This window comes from Athene noctua, chromosome 10 (assembly GCF_965140245.1).
Source record: "Athene noctua chromosome 10, bAthNoc1.hap1.1, whole genome shotgun sequence".
NCBI classification, from domain to species: domain Eukaryota; kingdom Metazoa; phylum Chordata; class Aves; order Strigiformes; family Strigidae; genus Athene; species Athene noctua.
The window spans coordinates 4,413,498-4,432,066 of NC_134046.1; the positions used below are offsets into that span (position 1 = coordinate 4,413,498).

General features: G+C 42.7%; 1 protein-coding gene across 3 annotated transcripts in view; it reads right to left on the minus strand.

Annotated features, from left to right (window-relative positions):
• FHIT (fragile histidine triad diadenosine triphosphatase) overlaps window positions 1–18,569 on the minus strand; it is a 620,733-nt gene that overhangs the window by 86,899 nt on the left and 515,265 nt on the right. For all 3 annotated transcript variants that reach the window (XM_074914277.1, XM_074914275.1, XM_074914276.1), the window contains one exon: window positions 4,128–4,196. In XM_074914277.1, coding sequence (XP_074770378.1) covers window positions 4,128–4,196 — 69 coding nt within the window. The remainder of the gene's footprint in view (window positions 1–4,127; window positions 4,197–18,569) is intronic.

Consider the following 18,569-nt stretch of genomic DNA (forward strand, 5'->3'; position numbering starts at 1 on the left):
TGTTACAGCAGGCTGCAAGCACCCAGTGAAACCCAGGGAGGAACAGGGGTGTGAACCACAAAACACATCACTGTAGGGCAGGAATGCTCAGGATTTCACTGAAAGGCCAGGCTGCCCTTACCTATCTGAGTCTGTCAGCCTCAAAATTAACTTACTGAGGTCAGTACTCATAACAGCGGTATTGAGGACTTTTGATTCCGTCTTCCTTTCTGAGAAAGCCCCATATTCTCTGGCCCAGTACGGCTATTACCTGCCAGCCTAAAGGATGATGAATGTTATTTATATTGCAGTAATGGCTAACCACTCAGTGGAGACCAGGGACAGGCTGTGCTATGGACTTTTCAAACTCACACTGAATGAGGACTGCCCACAGATGGCTGAGTGTATGAAACTGCTGAGACATTTCAGGATAATGCTCTTGAACGCCTTGGACACGATGACCTCCAACGACTCTGCAGTACTTGTGCTGACTGTAACAACACAGGGTGCTGTCCTACAGTAAAGATGTTCATTCATACCAAATTCTTATCTTAGTTACTGTCACATGCCCTTACAATAGCAAAAACTCATCTACTTCAAAGCAGGCAGTTCCTTGATACAAAGGCCTTTGATTAATAAATGTAAAAATATTAATCTATTTCAAACTGAACAGACAGCATAGAGGAATAAAGAGGTATTCTAACAAAAAGTTTTCCTAATATTTAGCTGCTATAGTTTTGCTGTCCAAGAAATAAAATGAATCAGTGAATAAAGACTACCCAAGAAAAGTAATGCAGGAATAGTAAAACATGATCCTATAAAAAAACCTGTAAGACTAATTTAACTCTGACATGCGAACACCTGCAGGATTAAGCTTCACATAATTGAAGAAAAATGTAAGAACTGAAAAACTATACCTTTATCTTTCCACTACACTGAGACCAGAGTGTGGATAGCTAATACTTCCTGGGAAATACCCTCCCAAAAAATAGCCCTGCAAAGACGCAGAGGAAATACTTTTAAAATATTCAAAGCAGATTTTTTTTTTTTCATTATTAATCATTCTCTCTGTACCTTATAAAAATCAATGACTTCTTTCATATGCACTGAGGTACAGAAGCCTAAAATATTAAGTGACACATTCCACCAAGAAATGCCTTAGAGAAGATGCGGTGAAATAGGTGTCAGCCCCTCTTTTATCCCTTCTACAATTAACGTTCCAGTATTGAGGTTCTAAATATATACCCAGAAATCAGCTGACAGTAGCATCCATCAGCAACCTTATTAAAAACCAAGTGGCAAAGATATACCTTACCTTTAAGTATATTCTTTACACTTAAAAGTTGCTTTAGATGAGGCTATGTTAGAGCTTCACAGCCAAAAGACTGAAAATACCAGAGCCCAGTAAACACACTAAGCAGGCATCAACCTGATATGCTTTTTTTCTGTCTTTTCAATCAGATGAGTGGTCACTCCCAAACCAAATGGGAGAAATAAAGCACATGGTAAGAGACTGCAAGTACTTTCTAGCTGTCTTAACTCTAGAAGTCTCCTAAGAGGACGGATGTCTCAACATCTGGACATTCCTTTCACTGTCAAACACTCACAGAGCAATGGGATTTGTCAGCAATCTGCTGAGCATATACAGATGACAACTGCAGAGCCTGGAGAGCTCCAAGGCATTTACAGATAGGTAGGGGTTTGCAATAGATGTGGTGAACCAGAGCTGAGATCCAGAATCGGTGAAAATTACACCCAGTAGCTGTAAAACCTTTAGCTGCAGTAGTTAAACCAGTCACCACAATATACAAAATTTAGCCTGGGTGTGCTTTACAATTACACAAATTGTTTAAGGAGGCTGACCAGCCTCCACATCACATACTACAAGGAAAAGGCTGTTGGGATGGTTTTGAAAGGTGGTCTTTGCTGCCTAAACTACAACTCCATCTATCAATCAAATACATGGGAATAAAGCATTGTTTATCAACAGGTTGTGGATTGTCCTAAGTAAATTTCATGGACGATGGATTTAAAGCTCTCTCCAGCACCTACATCTCACCTAATGGTACTCTATCCCTCATAGGTTTTCAGCCTGTTGCCCCACCATGATCTACATATCTTCCTAAATTCCTTTTAAAAGATCTTCCTGACAAAGGGATTTGTCTAGTTGGTACAACAAAGAGATGCATTATATCAAAAAATTTTTGCCTTACTGACATAAGCTCCAAATGATTTCCAAAGTCAACTGTATTTCCAATAATTTGTCCATTTTGTATTTTCCAAAATAGGTTTATCCACTTATGATAGCATACTGCTTAAAACCCTCCATCCTCCAATTCATCCAGAAATAGAACTTTGCATCAAACATTTTATAGCATCAATTGTGGGTTTTTTCCCCCCTAGCATCTGAAAAAAAAAAAAAAAAAATCGTTGTTCAGCTACAGTCTGTACAAAAGCATAAGTTAGTTCTGTGGTATTCAAGAATAGCTGGGTAGACTCTGAGGCTATACATTCTTCTGCTACAAGATACATTATCACATCCATATCTAAATATTTTTGCTTCCTATGTCTGCTAAAAGCAACACCTACAATTGCCATAATTGAAAATTACAAGATAAAAATATTTTTCACCAATTTGTCAGCCTTTTGCATTTAACAACATTAAGTGTATAGTCTAGTTCATTAACAGAGATTTGCCTGTTTGTATTTACGTATAACAAGGGAGAAATAAATGTGTTAACAGAAGAAAATGAAATTGTAAATATGACAGAAATGGAAACAGTGTTTGTGGGTTGGTGCAGCATCTAAAACTACTTAACACATTTGAAAAGGGAAAAATCATAGAATCATTTAGGTTGGAAAAGACCTTTAAGATCATCGAGTCCAACTGTGAAGCTAGCATTACCAAGTCCACCACTAAACCATGTCCCTAAGCGCCACATCTACACATCTTTTAAATACCTCCACAGACAGTGACTCAACTCTTCCCTGGGTCGCCTGTTCCAATAAACCTCTTGGTGTTAACTTTCAAGTTGCCTCACTTAACTACAGCAGCATATAAGATGGCCTGCATGGATTTTCATTTGATCTTGCTCAACAGTGTCGTTAGGAGGTTTTACCCTTATTAGTGGGGTTCTCAGTCTCTACACTTCATGTAACTGGTCAATAATAAGCTTTTTTCGCCACTTTTGCATATTTAAGTCATTAGAAAACTTTAAAATGAACTACTTTTTTTTTTTTTTTTTTTTTTTTTGGTGAGTGGGGAGTTGTCATCATGTATATATCACAAATGAAAAAATACAGAAGCAGAAAACATCATGAATTCTCCTTCAAGCAGGTGGTATTGCAGTAGCATTGAACAAGTTTATATTAATTACTTTCAGAAAGAGAAGGAGATGTCAGATTTGAGATAGAGGATCCTACCACACCCGCTAAAAACCATCCGTAAATCTAACAATAGTGAGATTTTTTTCATTAACTCATTGTGACAACTGTCAAGCTGGGGAAAACTTTTTTTTAATGCGAGTATAATTGTTCATTTAAACAAAGGCCAGTAAATCAGTCACACTGAAACAACTAATGTGCCCAGCTTTGCTGTACACTCTGCACACATGCATATATTACATCTATATGCATAGTTGCTCTTTAATTTCATCTTTGGGGCTACAATGTGATTGTCCAGAGCCTGAGCAGAGTCCTACAAAAAGCAGGACAGAAGGCAATTTGTGATTGAGTTGTAGTGAGCCGCCTGTGTTTTCCTTTGTTGGAAAAGGCAGGTTTGGCACCTCAGGCTAGCAGTTGGGCTGGACCTGCTCCTTGCATGCCAGGCTAACCATGTGGTCACTCTTTTTCCCTGTGCCCTCAAAATAAGAGGATATAACTATTGGTAGAGATGTCACCTCGTTCTGTGTGCGGTGGCAGACTGAGGCACCAAAGATGTCTCCCTCGAGACACTGTGTGACTACAGCTTGACCCAAAGCTCACAAGGAAATCCCAGCATAGGTCTTGATGTTATCACAGGGTCTTTGCACCCAGTGAAGATGCAGAGATCCCATTAACTGCCTCCACTCAGGGCAGGTCCTGTATCATTAAGGTGATTTTCTAACAGCAAAACCAACTCTGAACAAGAAATGGAGTTCAGCCCTTACCTCCTCGTAGACATCGTCATTCCTGCTGAAGTCTCCAGCCCTCCTTGGAAGGACATGGACATGAACATGCTGAAAATGTGAAACAAAATAATGGTGATTATCAAGCTCATGATTTTCTTTTCTGGATTGTAAGCATTATTCTCAACACATACAAGTAACCATGCATGGGCTCCCACAGCATTATTTTCAGAGGAAAATATATTAACCTGTTCTATAACTGTATCTCAACTCTTTAGAGAATATAAAAGATGAAAAACATGAGAGAGCAGCTCTGCTGTATTATATGAGCTTCAGAGTGAAATGCCTGGAACTTTAGGGGCTCTGCAGAATTATTCATAGTTGTCAGTCAGAGATGTATTTAGCCACAGCTTTGAAAAGACAACATACCTTGGAGCTGCATGTTGTGACTTCAAAACCGACAAGAATAAGAAGGTGCCTGTGATGGGACGTGGCTGTAGCAGGCGTGGGCAGCCCCGGGCTCAGTGCTGCGCTGCACAGGCCGGGGCATAGAGGAACTGATGGTACACAAGGGAGACCATGCAGGTAGAAGGGCTGTCAGAAAAGGACACTCACCAGGCTGTACAGGACGGATAATACAATGTCTTTCACAGGGTTAAAAAGACTTTAATGTTTTGTGTTTCCTCCCAAGAGGTTGTAGCCCAAATAGACTGAAGCCCCCAGCGGTATGAGGTGCCTGCTGGGGGCACATGCCCACAGGGACACGGGCTCCAGTGCACCAAGTGGTCCCAAACATGCAAGGCACAAGAATTATGAGCCCAGTTTTGCAGAGCCTCAAGCAGAAGCGTCACTCTCCTGATGGTTGGGCCATCGCTCGGCAGGTAGCAGAGCTAAGGACCATAAGCTGCAGGGGGACCTTTGGGCTACCTGGCATAGGAGGGAGTGAAGAGCAATGTATTTCTGCCACAAACACTGATGAGATTTGTGGAAAAGGAACAAAAATGGGGGCAAGAAAGCAGGTATATGACTTGCCACATTGTCAACATGATGTTGTATTATTACTGTTTGGGTTTTTTTTTCTATTAAGAGACTAACAGTCTCTTCATACCACATAGGAATAGTAATTCAAGATTCTCAAGACTCAAACTCAACTAGGAAATCAAATGCTCATCTATCTGCTTTTCTGCAGTAAGTTCAGCTACAACATTGCAAAGCATTCTTTTATCTTTTCCCTTTTCTCCTTCACTGTCTTTCGAGAAAAACCCCACAACTGAGAATAATTCTCCAGGAAAAAAAAATCCAAACAAACAGCTCGTTGAGGAGAGGCAGAAAATGATCTGAGTGACAGATCACATTTATGCATCTCCAGATTTTTTCAGATGGTGCCTAAATCCTTTTAAAACAAAAAAGACTGCATCACTATGCTTTACATAGTGTTTAGAGAGCTTGCACCTAACTCAATTTGAGGAGGGGGAAATCAGCTGAAATTCATGCACCTCACTGAAACATTCTCAAAACGTGGCTCAAGTCTATAATGAAATCCAAAATCAAAAGAATTTTCTTAGGCTATTTGTAAGAAAATTCAAACACACCTATATCGTGTTAGCTTCAATCCATAATAACATTTGCTTAGTGAATAAAATGAAATCACAAGGATGTTTCAGTTAATGAAATATTCCGAATACCACTCTTTTTTTTTTTTTTTTCCCACAGCTTACCCTAGAAAAAACAAATATGTGATTACTTATTCTTACCATTATCCACAGCTTTCAGTGTATTCAGCCTAGAGATGAGGATGATTCTTGAGGGTTAAAAACTGTGTTTTTGAGTAATACATCAGTGATAGTGTTCTGATAGTGTATTATACTAATATATCATGAGAGCGATAGTGCTCTTGTGATGTATTAGTGCAATGTATCATCTGAACATCACTGCTCTCATGATTTATTGCTCAAAATCACAAGGCAAGTTTAAAGATGGTCTTCAGTAGCCTTAGGCCTGAAATTTCGCTTTTGGACAAAGGAAGACTTTCAAGAAAAATAAAAGTGAAGATTAAAGTTAGCAGTGGTACTGTAAAATTTCACTAGTGTGGCACACCGGTGGTTCTCATCAGATTTTAAATTTACTCATAGAGAATAATATGCCAGACAGTTTCTTTCTTTTCTGCTACAAGGGGTGATAGTTTTGCTACAAATGTCAGTTTTCAGGAATTTTTCCTGATGATATATATAAAGCCTAATATCAGCTATCAACAACCATATTCCCCAAAAGGTCAGCCACCTTTAAGAGCAGTTTTTATTGCTGTGCTGTTCCAGGATGCACACAGGAGAAGATCTGTATACCCACAACAGACAGTTTGGAATATCAGAAAGCATGCAGGGATGTAGTCCAAAGCTCAGTGCAGAGATGCTGCACTGCAGATGCACAGACCAGCACAGCAGGTAATGAATGAGCCTAATGTGATCTACGCAAAATGAGCTCTTGCATTCAGCATGAAAGAAAAGAAGGAAAAGCGTTGATGACAGCATATGGGCCTCTTGGCATCAGTGGGGACATCCTCAAGAGTTGTTCACCTTTACTACATGCATTATGTTCTCACACAATGCCAGGCTGCATAGCAAAATCTCTCAGCAGTGTCAGAAAACAAATGAGTATTTCCAAGGTTTGATACATCCTGATTTTTTTTTTTTTTTTTTTTTTTTTTAAATTCTGTGCATGGAACATAAATAAAAATCTGGATTCTCCCTACTGTTTGTGTAATAGAAATGAACAGGAGCGGCAATAGTGTCTCAAGTAATTTCCTTCTCTTCAGCTTTACCACAAAACCCTGGGAAATACAAACAGCACAGAGCAGTGGCTACCATAGTGAGAAACACCAAACAAGGGGATTTCACACCTTCTCTAATCTGCCTTTCAGTTTTTGGCCTTCCCGACTCAGGGACGCTGACATTTGGATTCATTAGGAGTTCTTTAATTGATCATTTTTGCTCCTTAGTACTATTTGTTATTGCTAAAGCCTCAATCCACCAAGGCACTTAAGCACCAGCTCTATTTCCAACCTGTGAATTGGTTCAGTGGGAGTATTTGCATCCTGGATATTATGTATATGTCTCAGTGTTTTGTGTCTGCTGATGGCTACAGGGAGTTCTCCCCAACTGGAGGTAGCAGAAATAACTTCAAGGTGCCTGCAAACTAAAGTTGCTTCTTTCCATTTTGTTTTCCAGGCAAAACAAAAACCTGCACATCCAAAAAAGACATTTGCAGTTGACTGAAATGTGTCAGTAGATACAAACAAAACATTTGGCTGTGTTTTTCTAAACCAAAACCCCCCAGATTTAGGCAAATCTTCCTTCAAAACACTGCTTGGAGACAAAAAATCCAAACATTCTGTATACAAAATGTCAAAATAAAGCGTTTCAACTTTTTCCCCAGTTATTGTGGGTATCCTCATGTCTGGCGGGTGGCAGACAGCCCCATGACATTCCAGCAGGCTGTATTCAATCGCTGTTGACTGTATTTTTTTTTTTTTTCCCTAAAAAATTGCTTTCCCCTCATTTTGCATTATTTTGATTAATAAGGAGGAAAAGCAACATACAACAGCTGAGACATTTACATTAACGGACCGATCAATATCACCCACATCAGGGTAGAAGAAATGCAGACACACGCTTACATTGCTTAGAATGTTAGCTACCATTTCCTCGTCCTGTCAGACACTGATGAGGAAATCTGTGCACGATCACAGGAGAGGGGCACACTGGACACGACAACATGAGGATGCAGCAATATGCCCCCAGGTAGGGGACACCATGTGGGTCAAATATCCCTGAGCCTCACCCGTTGCTGCTGGGGACAAAATTTCCTGCCAGGGATATCTGGGGCAGCAGTAGCCAGAAGGAGGCTGTGGGAGATTAATTTTATAGCATCTTCAAAATAAAAAAAATTATTAGGCTGACAGTTTTCTAAGGCTGGGACTGTAGCTTGCACCGTTTTCACAGTGGCTACCACATTATAAATGAAATCTCAGTTTGAGAACTGCCTAATTTATCAAGAATTATCAAGTGATGCAAAATCACTCTTAAGAGAAGCTTTTTCAAGGCCTTTAAACCCAGGATGGCCAGAGAATTAGAAAACATAGTACAAGGAACAAATCTGTAGTGCCAGGGGGAAATCCAGAGCCAGAGCCAGCACGTGCCATCTCTGACCTCCCACGGCAGCGAGAGGATCTTCTGCTTGAGCCCCTCAGCATTCCCAGCACAACTGTGGGAGCGTGGCGCTGCCAATGGGCACCCCGGAGCACGCTCATCCCACCACTGCTGAAATCTGGCAGCGGCACAGGCATTTGTGGGAATTATAGATCTAAAATCAATTCCCAGTGAACCAGGACTGCAAAATGCTCACAAACGTCTTAGTCAAAAAACCTGGAGCCTGTTTTGTTGGAAAAACACCCATTCAGGCCAGGTGAGTTTTGCTTCAGCACTCAAGGCTATGCAGAGAGCAATGTTCCTAGTTATGGCTGGTTTAATATACTGAATTATGGTCAAATAACCAATGTGTCACCACTGCACTCAATGTAAAGCAAAAATACTAAGTCAAAAATAGACACTGAAAGAGATTTCTTGGGTAGACCAGAATAGTGAAGAGCAGATGACCCTGCCACATACCACTGGGGAGGATATGGACGTTGCCTGCAATAATTCATGAACATTATGTTTTGTTCACTCAGCTGCTGTGCTGGTTAGCAGAGCAACAAAGCTCAGCTTCCAACAGAAAGGGAGATAATAGCCTGTACAAGAGCTCCTCAGCATGCACCCAGGGTCTATTAGCAATAAATGCTGCTATAGGATGAATACATAAAAACTGGCAACAGGTCACACAACCTTGTGGGCAGGGGGCCTGCCAAAAAGTTGGCAGAGGAAGCGCTGCTCCCCCCACACTTGCAAAAGCAGTACGTGGCTGAGCTGTGCCTTCATGCAGCGAAACCAGATGCCTTTCAGCAGCTTAATCCTTTCCCTCATTACTTTTCATTCTTTCTACAGAAATAAAGCTTTAACTTTGTGGCCTTCCATGGTCTCATGGTGCATCAAGACCAGGAAAGGCTGCGATGTGGGGCACGGAGGGACATCAAGGCCAGGAAGAGTAAACCCCAATGTCCCTGCTGTGGTTGTGTTCAGGCAGAAGGAAGGGCAGGAAGGGCATCAGTGGCTGCAAGTAGCAAGACTGGCTGGCCAGGAGAACCCCATCAGCCAGTTTGCTGGGAAAAAGGATGGTGGTTTGCAGATAAGACCTTGCTTGCTGCAAAGTCCTCTGTCCGTTACAGAGACATGGGCTTCTTACAGGAGGCTGTGATAATGCTTCTTCTAAACAACCAGATTAACTGTAGAAATTCCAACTAATAACCATTCTCCAAGCAAGACTGTTAGTGGGTGATAAAGAAAATCAACCATAATACTGAGATAGCCACATGAAAAATAGGGCAATTTTGTCCTCTCTGTAAACTGGGCTTCCATGGAGCCCTTGTTTGCTATTGTTGATTAACTGCTCAATTATCCCTGTTACAAAATTATTCCGTGGAAAGCCCTGCCTGTATATCCATAGCTCATTAACGGAAAGCACTCCCTCTGCTGTCCCCAAAAATGCATTACCCAGACGCTAGCACACTTGGTACAATCGCTCTTTCTAGGCATTAAAGCCAGTTTCTAGGGTTCTTGACTTGCAGGCCCTAGCAAAGACATCTTCATGGGATAGCAATTTCTCTTCAGTTAGTATTTATGAATTCTTGACATTTTTCCTAGTCCTGAATTGGGTTGGGATGGAGAAGCAAATTAAAAAATAAAAAGTCCTATCCAACATTAGGAAAAGGCAGAGTTTTGGTCAATTAAAATACTCAGTTTTCACAGCCTTCAAAATTATTGCCAGCGTGAATGTTATTATTTTATTTTTTTTTACATTTCCAGGAGTTATAAATTACACAAAGTAAGACCACTTTAAAAGTCCTAATGTTTCTAAAATATTGAAACATGAAAGAAAACAACTTGAAACAATTCCTTTCCTACAAAAATGCCCCATTTCTAGGAATCAGCAATTTTCTTTCCAGCTTCACTCAAACCTCACATGAGGCTGTATAGATGCAGACACTTGGAGCCTTGTCCCCATATGGCAGCTCTGGTATTCTGGTAGTAAGGGTTGCTCCAGACCCAGGAAGGCTGCACCAACTAACTTAACTCTTGTGACACCTTTGCTTTGGCTCTGGTTTATTAAAACACAAAACTGAAGTTTGCTTTTCTACCATCATGAGAAATGTGAAGATGTGATACAGATGGAAAGGAGTGGCACAGACTGCCAGGCTCAAGAGCAGAATGTGCAGGGGACAGAGGGATGCCTTAGAAGGGAGGGACAGGGAAATCCACATCTACCTCAGAAAGCTCAGGGCAACAGCAGAGAAAACACGAAAGATGCAGGAGGGAATGGACTAGAAGAGTCACAGAGATCAGGAAGGGTGGGAGCTACTGACAGAGTGGAGATGGTGGTAGAATTCTTAATGAATCAAAAATGTCATGCAGAAAGATGGTGCAGAGAGAGAACAGAAGAAACTGCAACAAGTCTTGGGAGAGGAGGCCACACAGGCTGTCCACACGTTACCAAGCTGGCGTGTGAGGGCCCTTTCTGGAGACATTTGTGTACATCTGCAGGGCACTGCACTGTACACATACCCATCGGAGGAAAAAAGAAAGCTTTGCAATCATCCCTACCAACATTTATGCCATGGATTCACCTCTGGAAGAGTGACGCTCATGTACTTTAGAAAGCAACAAAAGTGAGAGAATTTGCAAATGTATCAGAACCCAAACCAAGTGGGGGACTTGCAGCAGAGTACATCTTCAAACATGTACATAGAGAAATGTGCAGATTCAGCATCCTCAATAAATAATGCATCTGTCAACTGCTATAAAGTTCTAAAGGAATGAGCTGTGGATGAGCTAGAAAAGGGATATAGACCTTACAAAAACATGCGCAGAACAATTTTTAAACCCACTTGAGATCTGCGGTTATAAATTCCACAGCTGAAGGCAACTTTAGGGTTTTCAAGAGAACTCCCAACCCCTCCCCTCCGCCTCAAACCCAAGAAAACTGGCACAATAATGAGGGTAATTAGCCTGTTTATTGGAAGTGGTGATCCAAATATAATTTGGACATCTCACATGAGATCCTCTGAAAGTCAGCAGATAAATAAACTCAGTGGAAATAGGGATGGGATGGTCCTTCTGAACTGATATTTCTTGACCTCTAACCTGGTCCACAACTCTAGGAATGAGGGTCCACACATGGTGGCAGGAAGGTCAGGCCAAGCACCATCACCAACTCCTCGCTTGCCATTATTCAGTGCCTATCCCCTCACCAGCATCCACAGCGGACGGGAGGGGCAGACCTGCAGGAGCATCAACCATTACTCTGCGTGAATCAACAGAACACAACCTTGGTCCAACCACACACCCTGATGGGGAAACTGCTGTGCCATGTTTTCCGGATTATATGTCAGCAACACTATGATCAGAACACTGTGCGACCTGTACTGCATCTTCTATCCCTTGAATATCAAAGAACTGCAAAAACAACCCAAAACCCTGGCAGTCCCTGCATAAAGTATCACTTCCATTTTACAGATGGGAAGGCTGATGCACAAACCAATGAAGGTGCCTCCAAAGCTGCTCGGGAAGGTGTTGCAGGGTTAGGGAAAGCTGGGGAGCACCTGCCTTGAGGTCCTGCACCTTTGCCTTCCCTCAGAGTCACTTTGCCCAGGTGTTTTTGTGCAAATTTGGTGTTGCTGAGATGCAAATGAAAGCGCAATTGCATTTCTCCTCACCTCTGATCTTTAGTTAAGTCTTGATAAATGCATATTGTTTTAACACTTGTGATATGTATAATTAGGGTTCTTTAATTTATGTTTCAATAAAATGTTCTATAATAAACATTTACTGCTCTGTGAATAAACATTTAAATGAAGCTCCTAATGGGGGTTACATGTTTCGAAGCAGTTCATGGCTTTGCTGAAGTCTCTCCCTATACTTAATGAGAGTCATTTCCATAATCTGTGCATTATTGGTTAAGCCTCCCTTTAGGAATATTTTACAAAGTAAAATTCTGTGAAATATTATCAGCCAAAAGAGAAAATGCTAAGAGGATTATCAAATTGTCCTGTTAAAGGGACAGCACAAGCTTTCATTTCCCCCCTGAGATACCAACATTGTAATTATGTAGAATGTGCTTACTAATTATCACACCAGTGTGTTATTACCGGGTTTTTCCCTCAGAGACCCAGTCTAAATGAAAAGGATGGGAGACTCCCGATGGGTCTGATATGAAGGGCAATATAAAGCTAATTTACTTTCTGATATTAATAAGAATAAGGATCGAACTTCCTCAGGCAAATCTTGCAGATGTAAAGGTCCAGCTCCCTCAGAGGGAGCCGAGCGCTGTTACGTACGAAGTTGGGTACAGCTTCTCCTGCAACACTGGCCCTACAGCCCCACGATTAACACCCAGGGTCTCATCCCCATTTTGATGAAACTTCCACCCATTTTCTCACTGACTCCGATGATGGCAGGACTTGGCTGAGATATAAAGTACAGTAAGGTCGAGGGAAAGATTATTGTTGGAATACAGAGGGTTTTCAGTTCTCTGGAGTATCCGTAACGATACAAACACCTGTAAGATATTCCTTCCATGTGTCTGAGTACACTTGAGGAGAGAATAAAACTGAAATATATCTTTGGTCTACTAGCAGGGAATAAGAGCATTATAGCAGCAGTGGCCCAGTCCCACTTTAATGCGAGGGGTAGGGAAGGAGATAAATCAGGAATGGATGTGGCAAGCCTTACATACCAGTTACTCTTATTCTGAAAGGGAAATCATTATCTCTAATTCTTGTTGTTATTGCCTTTTTAGGCAACTGTTGCAACTTCTTCTAGGATGATAACAAGGTTCCTGCAGAATTAAAATACTGCCTCTGTCTCCTCTTCGTTGATTAAAAATGTGTATTGTATTTGTGTGGCAAGGTTTTGGGGGGGGGGGGGGGGCTGCGGGGGCTACGAGGTTGGCTTCTGTGAGAAGCTGCTGAAGCTTCCCCCATGTCCAACAGAGCCAACGCCAGCAGCTCCAAGATGGACCCACCACTGGCCAAGGCCGAGCTCATCAGCGATGGTGGGAGCACCTCTGGGATGTATTTAAGAAGGGAAAAAAACAGCTGTGGGACAGCAGTTGCAGCCAGAGAGAGGAGTGAGAACATGTGGGAGCAACAGCTCTGCAGACACCCCGGTCAGTGCAGAAGGAGGGCAGGAGGTGCTCCAGCATGGAGCAGAGATTCCCCGGCAGCCCGCTGCGCAGCCCATGGGGAGGCAGCTGTGCCCTGCGCCCGGGGGGGTCATGGAGGAGCAGATTCCACCTGCAGGCCGGGGAGGAGCCCACACCAGAGCAGGGGGGTGCCCGAAGGAGGCTGTGACCCCACGGGAAGCCCACGCAGGCTCCTGGCAGGAGCAGTGGCCCCGAGGAGAGGGGAGCCCACGCTGGAGCAGGTCATGAAGAACTGAAGCCCATGGGAAGGGCTCACACTGGAAAGGTTCATGGAGGACTGTCTCCTGTGGGAGGGACCCCACACTGGAGCAGGGAAAGAGGGTGAGAAGTCCTCCCCCCTGAGGAGGAAGAAGCAGCAGAGACAACGGTGATGAACTGACCACAATCCCCATTCCCATACCCCTGTGCTGCTGGGCAGAGAGGAGGTAGAAAAAATCAGGAGTCAAGTTAAGTTTGAGAAGAAGGGAGGTGTGGGGGAAAGATGTTTTTAAGATTTGGTTTTATTTCTCATTATCTGACTCTGATTTGATTGGTAATTTCCCCAAGTCGAGTCTCATTTGCCTACAATGGTAATTGGTGAGTGATCTCTCCCTGTCCTTATCTCCACCCACGAGCCTTTCGATATATTTTCTCTTCCCTGTCCAGCTGAGGAGGGGGAGTGATAGAGCAGCTTTAGTGGGTACCTGGTGTCCAGTCAGGGTTAACCCACCGCAGGATGGAAGAGAGGTGCTACTGCTAGGAGAAACAAAGGGTTTCTGATGACAGTAATGTGACCGAGCCTCATAAGTTTCTGCAGAGGATGAAATGCATTCAAGCCACGGTGCTTTCCATCACTGTATCTATCAGTGCTAAGGGAGATTTCCAAGGCTCTGTGTCCGTACTGAGGCATTTTATACCCTTAAGGATACATTTCCCAAGAACTAGCAAATATCTCCGTGCATACCTACAGCACTCACAAGATTCTATTTACTTATTTATAATATTAAAATCATATATAGCAGCTATGGGTTCCAAAACACGGTCTGTTTCCCTATTTTTATTGCCGAATGTGCACATTCATTGCTAAGGTTTAGCTGCTTCAGTTAAACCTTTTAAATGTAAATTATTTTCTGTTATAAAAAGCTGATTGTGGGAGTTTTAGTATTTCAAAGATGGTAATTTATGTGACTGGAACAAAATAAAACATTCAACAGAAACAGAATTTTACTTGATCAGAAACACTTTTATGTTTCAGTATAGTTTTCTTTTCATATTTTCCTCCTGCAGCAGTGGCCTCTGTCTTTCAATTAGCTGCAAACAGAAGATCTGAGATAAAACCATAATTTAACGCTATTTGCATATATGTCATCCTGCAAATTCTTCACCTCACACAAAGTATTTTAAAGCTGTCATGAACCAATGTGTGAAATCCCTTATACAGCTGCTCAGCAGTTCACCCCTCAACAGTCCATTGAAGTCTCTGGGATGAGGGGGAAACAACCCACAGGAGTAAGTCTTCTCCCTTGTCCCCTCAAACCATTTCAATGACATATCCAGTAGGGGAGCTGAGAATCGAGAAAGTAGATTTTCATCATGGACTATATGACTGCTGGCCAATTCTATTTTTCTTTGACCTAATTCCTGCACACATTGTTGAATTTGGGATACAAAATGATTTTGTGGAAGTAAACAGCCTCCTTGAAAATCAAACCACATAGGACACCTACAACATCGCCCAAAGGGGACTGAAATCCCTGTAACAACTCCTCGGTCTCAGAAGCTATTGGATCAGGCCTTGCAGAATACCATGGTACCAGCACCGAGACAAGTCACCTTCGGAGATTTTGACAACAACCTATACAAGCTAATATCTTCTCCCAAGCCACCAGTGCAAGAGTACCTTCATTCTTAATTTCCCAAGTAAATAAGATTTTTCTTGCCATCTTTCATAACATGCAGCCCTGCTCCAGTTCCCTTTCTGCTCAAACCAGAGGCAACAATCTTACTAACTTCAGGTTAAGTCCTTCACTATTTGAAGAAATTTAGCAAGCAAATGTGCTAATAAGGGCAGAGGATATACATTATTATGTCCCCAAACTTCAAAATAAAATAACATGCATTCCATTGCCACTATACACCCTGTAATATTTTGAAATCATGTTAGGAAAGGTACCAATGTCCCTGTCTCAAACTTTTTTTAACTTCTTAAAGTACTTCTTTTGTAAGCCCTTGCATGGCACGCAACATTTGCACATCTTCCACCTAAGTGTAAGAAGGCCAACACTGATAAACACACAGAAATGCATCTTCCATTGACTGTTTGCTAAACCAAAAACTCGATCATTTTAACTTACCAATTTAATTACAGAAATGTATTATTGATTCAATCTTTCTTCATATTCGTGAGCTGGCTAGAGAGAAGAGTGAACTGTTCTGCTTTCACCTTGATAAGCATGAATTACCCTAACTGGGAAAGGAGTTCTTTCAAAATTGTTTAAATCCACAAAATCCTTTCAACCGGGGAACTTTGGTGGATTTGTAATGCACGCTGGCGTTTGCCAGGAACCCAGCTGAAACCACCAGACTTGCTGTCCTGGAGACCTTTCAACAGCAGTTTGTCCAAATGGACTTTGACTGTGACTAGCAGGGCCATATGGGCAGAAGAGTAGCAGAGGTGAACAGTTTGTGATTACGTCCCTAAGTCGTTTAACCTTCAGAATTACGTTTCCACACACTCTGCCACCCAACAGGAGGCTGTACAAGCAGGTGAAAAGATAGATGTCTATTCTTAATGACTGTTTAGGAGACTGCTGTGCTCTGGTCTGTGCCCATGTTGGTTCAGTTCATTAATGTAATTAACCAACAATCAATCTTTTTAAATTAGTTACACAAAAACAGCTACTGCCAGATCAACTGACATGAAAGTTAGGTCACGCTGCATTTCTGCACGATTTAACATCCACACTGGAACAGAATACAGGGCATGGAAGCATCAGAAACTGGAGCCAAATTCATTTGAAGCCCTACAACTTAATTAAAGTGTGCAAAATCTGTGCAGCTGGCTTGGTCTTATTTGCATGGCCTTCCATGCTTTCAGCTAAACACCTTGGCAATATAAAAAGTGCTCAGAAGACAAAAGAAAGAAAGAAAGAAAGAAGTGCTTCCAGGAAATATTTAGTAGTGAAGGAATTTAAATAATTTTAAACAGTGTAACTTTATGCAGGGCTTGAAACTGGACCTTAACAGCCACTTTCACGATTCACCAGCAACTCCGTTCACAAAATAAAATGAAAACAGAAGGAGCCAAAGTCACTATTAGTGTCTGTTCCCTTTCTTTGGGCTAGGAAAAGACCAGCAAAGCAACCTTGGTTTTCACTGAACACAAAGGTTACCTGTGAAGGGTTACAGCACAGTTTCATCATCAGCCTTGACATTCTGATCCGCTGTCCCGGGATCAGAGCTGAGAACAGCTTATAATTCTGGCTCACAACCTGCCTCCCTCTTTCCCATTCCTCTGGGGGTTGAGGAAAGGATTTGGTTGGCCTAAACCTGGTGCAATGTGTTCTCCAGAAGAGCTGGCTGAGGGGTTGCTAAGGTGACCAAATCCTGCCCCTACTTGCCTTCCAGCCCAGTGCTGGAGGGATGAGGAGCAAACAACAGCCTTGCAGAGGCTGGTTTGGACCGAGCAGACCTCACATTATATAGATGTGCCCCGTTTGCACAGGCTGAGAGCTGATCTCAGGGGATGTGGCTCAGTGACCTCTGGGTTGCCGCCTGTGTGGCTCTGCAAGCCTTGGCAAGGCTGGGAGGGGAGGCGCGTGCCCCCGCACTGCCGGCAGGTTAACGCGCGGCTCTGCCTGGCGAGCGCGGAGCATCTGCGAGCTCGGTGTGGGTACACTGTCAGCCTGTTTGAGTCTAACAGACAATTTCTTTCTCAATCCTCTAAGATGAACCTGAACTAAACTGCTTTCAATTTCCCCAAAAGGCCAAGTATGCAACTTCGCCTTATGCTTGTCCATTAAGACAGCATCTGCCTTTTTTTAATCCCTTGCACTAAGTGATGTGACCCAATTGCTTCCACTGGGCCTAACACAGACATCGCTGCTGAATGACTGTCATGAAATCAGGTTCTTCCTCCTAAATCCACCACGAAATGGATAAGCAAGAGCCTCCCTGTGATGCAGGAGAGTATGGCAGTGCCTGGGCTGCGAGTCTGTAAATGACTGAGCACATCCCATAAAGTGCTGAGCACCTTCCCTGCTGTTTGCCAGAACAACCCCTGAAGGTTGCAGGATCAGGCCCACAGATTCCCCATAACTGAAGAGTAAGTGAAACACTCATCTGGTTTTCACTTTTGTGAAATCAGGCGATAGGCTGGTGCAGCAGAAAAGGTGGAGTGGGAATTGGGGCAGATGTGGAAGGAGAGGGAGGATGCCTGCTCAAGTTTCATTTTGAAAATTGCATGTAAGTTAGCATGACTGGAGAAAAAAAAGACTCACTTCTAGAAGACCAAGGAGGAATGTGCAACCTGTCACTTAACACTCCCCACCCTCTGCAGCACTGCTGCCAGAAAACCACCAGAGTGGGTGCCTCCGGAAACGAAACTGAAGATGACGTGAGTGAATTAAAAACTAATAACAGCAAGAAACTTTAATGAAACGCTCTCCGGCTAGCTAGAGCAGCTTTTCTGATATAGGATTTTCTGAGCTTTCATAACTCTGCGCTCAAAAACCATCCTAAAAAGTTGTGGGCAGCATTTTACCACTTTGTGCCTCTGTGTGAACAGACATGCATCTTCCCTGCAGCTTATGTCTAACAGCAAAATGCAAGGAGCCCACCTTGGCAAATTCCTTACTCATTACCACCATGATCTCTATTTTCTTGGTATATGCAATTCTATGTCATTGTGTATGATATACACAGTCCTAATTGCAAATGGGTTGCTTCTGTAGCTGGAGGACTGGGTGACAGGAGCTGGGGGAGTGGAGATCTTGCCCCTGAAGTTCCCAGTTTGGTTTCGATCCGCCTCACTCCACCAGGTAAGCAGGGAGCCTGAGCTTTCGTGGTTTTAGTATCCAACATTGCTGCCAGAGTCAAAAGTAGGCTGCAATGCACAAGGAATACAAAATAGAGACCTAGAGGGCAGGCAAAACT